Genomic DNA, 9467 nt, shown 5'->3' with positions numbered 1-9467 from the left:
CCAACCTAAGTCTTTCACGAAATGTCATTATGACACGAAAACTGTTAGCCCGGTGACTTGATGACATGCAGGCGTTCAGCTTCACGGTTATTTCACAACCTGAACTCAATTGCACCGTAAATAGTGCTGCTGCTCATTTTGAAAGGTGAGAGCGCTGATTCTGAATGCATCGGTGAGGGCTGGCTGCAGCAGCGAGCAGGCAGCACCACTATAGTAGCCTACAGTACCTGCCTGGCGTGCTGATGAGGAAATTATGTCGCTACCTGACAGTAAACCACCTATCTGTGGCTTCACTCACACACCAGTCCGTCAACTCGGCTCATTTGCATAGTAGGCCTGTACGTCACTCCATGGCACACAAATATGCAAACATGTGAGTGGCCAAAGGAAATAATAAACTGGCCTATCACGAGGATGTGTTCTGATGAGGTGCGCTGATAATATAACACAACACTCCAGTGTTCCAAAACCATTCATTTTACATGATAGACCTGCAGGCGCTAGGCTTTGTCCATTAATAAAGTTCAAATGTACATGGTTGTTTCCTCAGATGACATATTGACCATTATTGCGTCTCTCTCCCCCTCTCTCTGCCTAATTCACACCCTGCATCCCTGTCCCTCTCCCTGCTCTCCCCAAAAGGTATTTGACATGGGGGTTTACCAGGAAAAGATCCGAGCCTACGGCGTCCTACCGGCCCACAAGAACGTGGCCGGCATCAGGGACATCGTCCTCGGCGAACGCAAGGCCTACGTGTTCCTGGACAAGGACTTTGGGGACATGCACACCCTGGTGAAGGGCTGCCGCAGGCTGGGCGAGAGGCAGGCCTCCCTGCTCTTTCGCCAGGCGGCGCAGGCCGTGGCGCACTGCCACCAGGCGGGCGTCGTGCTGGGAGACCTTAAACTCCGCAAGTTCGTCTTCGCCGATGAGAAAAGGTGAGATGGGGGGGGGGGACTCGGGTTTCTCTTCTCATTCTTGGGAAACCAAACGTGCCGAAAACCTCGCCGGGCAATCTCAGTGTCAACTGTCACTCAGATTGCCCCATCTGGAACGATAATCTATCTATAATCTGAACAATAATCTGGAGACTGGAAGCCGTTGCACCACCCTCTCATACCACAGAACGACACTGTTTGACCTGACCTCTCCTTTGCACATTGTGTAATAGCCTACTTTTGATGCTCAAAAGATTCCAGCAATGGTAGCATAGTTATCTTGTTTTGGAATGCTATTGAACCAAAAGTCCACACCACACACGCTTTCTCTTAGCCCTCAGCTGCTTCAATAATTGGTTGTTGGTCATTTTTAAACCGCAGTATAACCGATGTACTGCATATCGTCAGCTAAGAATGAGACTCAGCATTCGGGGGGATGTGCCAGTGAAGAGAGAGAGGGAGAGAGAAAGAGAGAGAGAGAGAGAGGGAGAGAGAGCAAACATGACAACAGCTGGTGCACACAATACTGATCTGGGAACAGATCCTAGAGTAGCAGATAAGAGTACCTGTGGAGGGAGATTGCATGGGATACCCAGTTTCTCTGCCCATCGTTCTGTCTCTCATTCTCACTGTGTGTGTGTGTGTGTGCGTGTGCGTGTGTGTGTGTGCGTGTGTGTGTGTGTGTGTGTGTGCGTGCGCGTCGCGTGCGTGCGTGAACAGTGGGCGGTAGTTGGGCAGAGATGCTGGTGAATGAGACATTCACACGCTTCTGCAGTCTATAGCTATCTATGTGTATTACTCATTATTTAATACATTACATCATAACTCTGCTGCAGAACAACCACGCTTCCAACAGGGATTATTCATACAAATGCACTTCCATCCATCCATCCATCCATCAAGCAGTCATTCAAAGCACTATATACCCTCTGGACTCATACACACACACCAGCCACACATAAACACACCTCCATGCTTGTATCTCTGGGTAGTACTACTACATTCTGTTCGGGGAAACGCACACGACGACCGGTGCTTATAAAACTATTTGCCACCTCTTTGCCCTTGCGTCAGTCTCTTTCCTGTAAGTGCCTGTTCATCCCACAGAGACCCCCACCCTTTCCACACACACACACAACCCGCTTTCAATAGACCTTTTTCACCACGGTGTGTTCCAACAGTAACATTCCCCAGCAGTGACCTCTGGCTTTGCAGGGTCACGCTGGATGAATGAGAGCAGACAGGCCAGTGAGGGAGCGCCGAGTGGCTCGTGTCCCTCTGATAGCTATACGGCTGCAGAGCCATGATGAGTCACAGGGTATATGTGGAGAGAAGGTGGGGGATGGGGGGTGGGCTAATGCATTTTCTTTCATTGTGTCTACTGTATGCTGAGTGACTGCCGGGTGTTAGGATTGGGGGGGGGGGGGACTAGTGCATGTCATTGTCTTTCATTGTGTCTACTGTATGCTGAGTGACTATGCCGGGTGTTAGGATTTGGGGGGTGGGGGGGGGGGGGACTAGTGCATGTCATTTTCCTTCATTGTGTCTACTGTATGCTGAGCGACCGCCGGGTGTTAGGATTGCGACATACATGTAGACACTGCCGGACTGACCCATAAGACCTGCACCTGACCCTGCAGTGGTGGGATGACCTGTGGTTTTTGTTGACAGTGGCGTATCTTTGCACTATGGGTACAACTGATCTACTACGATGCCGCCATCCTGCCTTAAAAAACAAAGCTGCAGGTTTTTGCCGAGGATTTTAATTGTCCGTAACTGGACGACGACGACTGAAAAATGCCATTTGTTTGCATTCATCGCCGAGCGCGACAATCAGTCCGCCAGTGTACCTGCAGATTGCCATTTCTGTTTAATCGGAGACTACACACACGTAATCTCACGTTGACATCATGTCTCGCACAGACACGAGGAGGGTCTTCTCCGGACTTTCTTGAAATGCCATAAATGTGCATTACCTCATTTTATTCCGTGATGCATTCTTGCAAAATTCGCAAATCAGCCATCTTTGAAACCCCCCCCGACAATGAAGCTATGATGCAATGTTACAGCCAACAATGCAGCGCTAGCGCCAGCAGGGACAGAGAAAGTCACAACAATATGATAAATGCTATCTCCCGTCAGAGAGAGGCAGTTTGGGGAAGGTGACTAGCACTGTGAAGCACGCAGAGCTCCGTCGCTGGGGCCAGCCTCCCCCATGCGTCACCGATGTGGCAACAGCCATTTGAGGGTAATTGTGGGATGGTTGGCGCCGCGAGTGCGGGACCCAGGTGCAGATAGCCTCAGCTAGAGAAAGAAGAGAGAGAGAGAGGAGGAGAAGGAGAGAAGAGATGTACTCTGAACGGGGATGACTCACTCTCTCCACCCCTCCAACTCTCTCTGTGTTCGCTTTCTTTTCCTGTCTCCATCGCTCTCTCTCTTTCTCTCTGTGTCTCTGTATCTCTCTCTCTCTCCTGATTTATCTCTGCCATTCTCTTTCTGTTTAAATATCAATTGCTCTTCTTCTTGCTCCTTCTGCCTGTCACTCTCTTTATCCTCTCTCTCTCTCTCTCTGTATCGATCGCCCCACTGATTTCTCTCTCTAGCCATTAGTTCTGTCTGATCACTGAAGTTTCTCAGAGTTGACCCCTAGAATCAGAGCATCCTGTGTGTGTGTGTGTGTGTGTGTGTGTGTGTGTGTGTGTGTTTGTGCGTGCGTGTTTGTTTGTGGAAGGGGTGTGTTTGGGATTAAGGGAGATGTCTGTTGGACAGGCGTGCACACGTGCGTGAATGCGTGTGTTTGACTGGACACTCGATGTGTTTGTGTCCCTTGAGTCATTAACTCGGAGCAAATGTCCAAAGGGGCAAATTAAGTTTTTCATTTCAGAACACTTTATATCCATTGTGAGTTGTGACAATGAAAATTCAAGTGAACAGAACAAATTTATGAAGCAAAGTTTCTATCAGTTTCAATCATTTTGTAAGCGTAGGCATCATGTTTTGATGGGTTATATATATATATATACCGTATATCTCGACAAATACACACTTGCATTCTTAGCTGATCTTATGCTGGACTAGATGCACGCCCTGCCATTAACATGCCTAAATATAGCAGTGCGTGTGTGCATGGGGGGGTGGGTATTTATATGTGTGTTTATGTGTACATGTACATGTGTGCCAGGAAATCAGTGGAAATTTGCATAGCCAGCTATGCAGGCTTCTGAAACTGCATTCACATTTCATTTTTTTTCCATTTAGGTCAAAGTAAGTTCACTGGTCTCTTGGCTGTGTGTGTGTGTGTGTGTGTGTGTGTGTGTGTGTGTGTGTGTGTGTGTGTGTGTGTGTGTGTGTGTGCGTGCGTGCGTGCGTGCGTGCGTGCGTGTGTGTGTGCGTGTGTGTGTGTGTGTGTCTTCCTGCCTGCCTGTCTGTCTGTGGGCAGGGCTGCACAATATATGGTTTCAGCATCGTCATCGCAATGTCCGCATTTGCAATAGTCACATCGCAGGATGTGCAATGTCAAGTAATAAGGCAAATGAACTCAAACACGTCATGCTAGAACTTTCTTTTGCTGGTTGATACTCAGCACTTAGCACACTAGCATCCTGCCAATCACTCTGGCTGCAGCTGCAGTAACAACATTTGCTACTATGTCACCCACGCAGTTTACCCACTACCTTCTTAAAGGGGCAAGGCTTGATGAGCTATTGAAGTCATTTAGTGAAAATTCCAGTATTTTTTTCATACAAAATACATGTACGATATGTACCGCAGAGCCAAAATATATTTGAATGTCAGTTTTTTCCAATAGCGTGCAGCCCTATCTGTGGGTCTGACAGTCTTACAGCTTAAACGATGCTTGGTTTTCCTTGATGCAATCAGTGACTTAAAGGTTAAGGGTCACCAGATGTGGTACGGCTCCGTGTGGCTCTGGTACTGTACGTCTGCCGGGACAGACTCGCACCTACGTAACCTTGTCAGCGCATCCGGCAGAAATACACATCGTCTATTTTTGCCGGATCTGGTGCACATTGCGCTTAAAGGTACATTCAGCGATGTTTTTGTGTTAAAATAAGTGTTAAATGGCTCTATTTTCTGACAGCAATCACTACGAGTTACGGTTGCGGAGATACATCCGACCTCCATGCAGGACTACAGGAGAGAGATAGAGGACAGATAGAGGGGTTGGGGGTTTCAAGTCACTGACCAAACACTCTATTTCAGTGATTGCTGTCAGAATATAGAGCCATTTAACACTTATTTTAACACAGAAACATCACTGAATGTACCTTTAAGGCTGGTGTTATCCTTTAAGCTGAACAGATCTCTGACATGTTTGACAGTATTCAACATAAACACTGACAGAAGTAGACGGATCAAGGAATTCATCTTTGTGCTTTAGATGCTATTGAACTTGGGCATTGTGAGAAAACGATGATCAGTCGAACATTTTGTGAAAGCTTGGTTCTAACCGACGCCTCTGTCTTCCCTCACAGGACTCAGGTGAGACTGGAAAGCCTCGAGGACTGCCGCGTGCTGGAGGACCCGCGCGACGACTCCATGTGCGACACCCACGGGTGCCCCGCCTACGTCAGCCCCGAGATCCTCAGCGGCTCCGCCCCGTACTCCGGCAAGATGGCCGACATGTGGAGCCTGGGGGTCATGCTGTACACCATGCTGGTGGGCCGCTACCCCTTCCACGACCCGGACCCCGCCGCGCTCTTCAACAAGATCCGCAGGGGGCAGTGTTGCCTGCCGGAGGGCCTGTCGCCCGGGGCCCGGTGTCTGCTGCAGAGCCTGCTGCGCAAGGAGCCCTGGGAGAGGCTGACGGCGGCCGAGCTGCTCGCTCACCCCTGGTTCCACCGGCCGCCGCCGCCACCACAGGAAGTGGCGCCGGGGGATCAGGAAGTGAGCTCGGCGGAACAGACAGTGCCGTCTTTTGACGCGGAAGAGGATGACGATCTGTTCTGCTGACAGACTCTGTTCGCCTCCCAGCGCTTCTGTCTGGCTGAGGGACAACACACACAGAAAATATTAATAATATTGCTATGAGGGATTCATTGTTTGTTTTTTTACATTGGCACTTTTTAGAACCCCATTTGTGTACTGTTGTGTATCCACACACCCTCAAGCTTTCTACAAAACGTACTGTATTTTGTCGTCGTATATGTGTTACTTGCTAAGGGCATTGTTCACAATGATTATTCATTGTGTGTTTTCTATATGTGTGTCTGTTTGAAATCATTTGGTGCTAAATTTTTTTTAACAAGGATTGACAATTTGACAGATTATGTTAACAAGATCATCTCTCCGGGCTGCAAAGAGAATGAACCTAAGTTATTACGCTCTCTCGGTCTCTCCCCTGACTCCTTAAGGATTCAGAAACCATTAGATAAAGCAGGGGAGCGAGGCGAGACGGAGAGGGAGACGTCGGTCACTCTGACTCTCTGAGCAGGCTGGAGGCACCGCTGGCCGGCTGGCTCACTGACTGACCGGCTGCAGGGGGGGGGAGACCTGACACAAGCCCCATGTCTCCCAGCAGGCAGTGAGGAGAGACGGTTAGCGCAGGCTTCGTGTGTCCCGCGCGACGGCCGATGCTACGAAGGTCTCCGACATTCTCAGCGAGGGGAGAGCGCAAGTGCGTCTCGCGCACACGAGGTCGAGGGAGGCGGGATGTATCGTGTTTGTCACACACACCAAACAGCAACCAGGAAGTGGCGTAAGGCCACATTTAAAAGTCTTTCTCAGTGGCTAACCGAGAAGGATACACAGAAAATAATGCTATTTCTGCAAAGAGTAAATGAAACCAGATAAGATATAAGCAAAGCACCAAAGTAGTTTTCCCTAACCTGACCTCCCCTTTAACTCCGAACACCCCAAAAACTGTTGGAATATTTCACAAAAGATTGCAAAGATGTAACGAGAAATGTTACTATCTGCAGAGCGCATCTCTCCGGGAAGTGTGTAACTTGCATCTGGCTCTAACAGGGTCAAATGTCATGCTAGCGTCATGCTAGCTAGCTAACGCTAAAACAAATGTTTCTGCTTTCAAATAGGATGTGAGGAGCAGGTCTGGCTCCACGTCCAACACTTAGTCAGATGCCTTTGCAGCAAACAGAGATGGTCGAATGATCCTTTTTGCCTGGAGGTGATCGATCAGACGTAGCCTACAGTAGGATTCAAGTGAAACACTGAGAGAGGGTTGTTGTTGCGATACGGTGCATCCGGCTGGTACTGTATGCGTTATCCGATCTCTCAATCCCAACACACTGTGGCGTTGTTTGTTTTGTTTGTTTGTTTTGTTTTTTTCCTTTTTCCAGAAATGTGGCAAACATCACAGGAAAGACCGGTCAAATCGGAAAAAAGAGATTGACATTTTCTAAAAGTATGAAGACTTTTCAGTTGAGCAGTCGAACCTGTTTGTTGGTTTCTGTCGGGGACATTGTGTGAAGCTCTCCTAAGCTGAGCGGAGTTGTTGTGCCTGCCTGCATCACTGTGTTTCATAAACTGAATGTGGCGCTGTTTGATGTTGCTGATCTGTTGATGACTCAACACTCGAGCGTGTCTGGAGAGAATAGTCCTGACCTTGGCTCCAAGAATGTGTTCTGACTGTTTCACCTCTCTAGTGCTACTTCCCCCCCCCCCCCCCTCTTCCTCTTTTACTTTGTTTGGCATTGAAAGCTGGAGATCCATGATGGAGACTAGTCGTCACAGTCGGCGACGATGACGTTCAGAGAGATATGATCGTGCATCGACAGGCGGATACAACGTTTCTCTGACGTTGGGGCCGGTAATGGTACTAAATGGGGCATGTCTGAGGAGCGCTGTGCACATCACAGCCTCACAGTAGGCGAACAAAATTCCATTGCGGTCCTTTCAACGTTTGCTCTGGTCCGCCTGGACGCCAGATGGGGGCAGAGGTTCTGACTTCTGTGGGCGATCTAATTGGTTCCTCTGTGCCAGCTCTGTTCAACCAATCACAGAGACGCAATTTAATTGATTTTTCTGATTTGATTTCTGCTTCATACATGTAGAGTGAGTCACACACATGCATGTGACATGTAGAGTAAACTGACACGGGTGCACAAAGTTCATATTGCACTGTGAATTATGTATTTGTGACACGACCTAGAGACTATTAGTCCACATGGGTTACACACAAAAGATATATATCCATTGTACAAAAGGTGTAAATATGTATATTTGAAATATGTGTGGAGATGTTGAATAAAGATCACAATTTTTCATATTCATACGAGTTGTTTTTTTAAGTGATTGTTGCTCGTCTCTGGCTTTCTCGCTCAGACATGCACGCAAACACAACCCTTGCAAACACGAACAAAAAAGTTGAACTGCGTGCCTCGAAGGGTTTTCTGGAAGAATTCTGTCCACACAGCTCTTCATCATTGTGGGGGGAAAAATACATGTCCACACTTTCCTCTGCACTTTCAATTTCATCTTTTATATATATATATATATATATATATATATATATATATATATATATATATATATATATGTGTGATGAAACTCTCTCTGCCTCTGACAACCGTTTACTCTTCAGCGACCTTTGCGTAAAGTAACATTTAACTCCTCAAACACACAAATGTCAATAGTGGGTCAGTGTCTTTCCCCGGAATACGCAAAAGGTAGCATATATATTATACACTGTGCTTCAGGAGGAGGCTAACTGATGCCACTTACGTGCAGACGTCAGTCACGTCACACACCACCAAGGACACCATTCAAGTCAACGACATCTCTTTTATTATAGTATCTGAGGCACTTTTTCCCTGTGATTCATTGTTTGACCTATAAGAGCTAAGCATATCTCCACCCCTGTGTGTGTTATGACTACCCTAGGGCATGACTGACCGGGGCTTGCGTAAGCAGTGTGCGTGTGTGTGTGTGTAGGTGTGTGTGTGTGTGTGTGTGTGTGTGTGTGTGTGTGTGTGTGTGTGTGTGTGTGTGTGTAGGTGTGTGTGTGTGTGTGTGTGTGTGTGTGTGTGTGTGTGTGTGTGTGTGTGTGTGTGTGTGTGTGTGTGTGTGTGTGTGTGTGTGTGTGAGAGCACAGGAGCAAGATTAGGTATCTACAGGGTAGCTGGAGTGTCTCAGTTGCTGGGAAGCTGCCAAGCCAGCGATTGCCTAACGCGTCAGAGGCAGGCTGCTCCGGGGGTGATGGCAGGGCCCCGAAAAGTAGGCTAGGTCAGCAAGAAAGTAAATACCTGGAAAAAAGTGTGTGTGTGCGTGCGTGTGTGTGTGTGTGTGTGTGTGTGTGTGTGTGTGTGTGTGTGTGTGTGTGTGTGTGTGTGAGTGTGTGTGTGTTTGTTTGTGGAAGGGGTGTGTTTGGGATTAAGGGAGATGTCTGTTGGACAGGTGTGGGAGGAGGTGAGGCATACCTGTATTATTAGTTTGTTAGTCAGGGGGTTCAAGATTGTGTGTCAGGGTTTCAGTCCAAAACACCCTTAAATCTACTGTGGAAACATCTTTGCTTTCTGAAAGCCATCAGTCAAATGTTTTTTTTTTTTTTTACCA

At 47.9% G+C, this 9467-nt stretch overlaps 1 protein-coding gene across 1 annotated transcript in view; it reads left to right on the top strand.

Moving 5' to 3' along the window:
- trib1 (tribbles pseudokinase 1) overlaps positions 1 to 8183 on the top strand; it is an 8880-nt gene extending 697 nt beyond the window's left edge. Inside the window, exons 2-3 of the mRNA XM_083646167.1 lie at positions 643 to 935; positions 5429 to 8183. Of these exons, the coding sequence (XP_083502293.1) occupies positions 643 to 935; positions 5429 to 5906 (771 nt within the window). The 3' untranslated portion in view covers positions 5907 to 8183. The remainder of the gene's footprint in view (positions 1 to 642; positions 936 to 5428) is intronic.
- Positions 8184 to 9467: the final 1284 nt, after the last annotated feature.

The sequence above is a fragment of the Poromitra crassiceps genome (genome assembly GCF_964638095.1).
Source record: "Poromitra crassiceps genome assembly, chromosome: 11".
Lineage (NCBI taxonomy): Eukaryota > Metazoa > Chordata > Actinopteri > Beryciformes > Melamphaidae > Poromitra > Poromitra crassiceps.
Note: the sequence above shows the minus strand (reverse complement) of the source record. Positions and strands in the feature narration are given on the sequence as shown.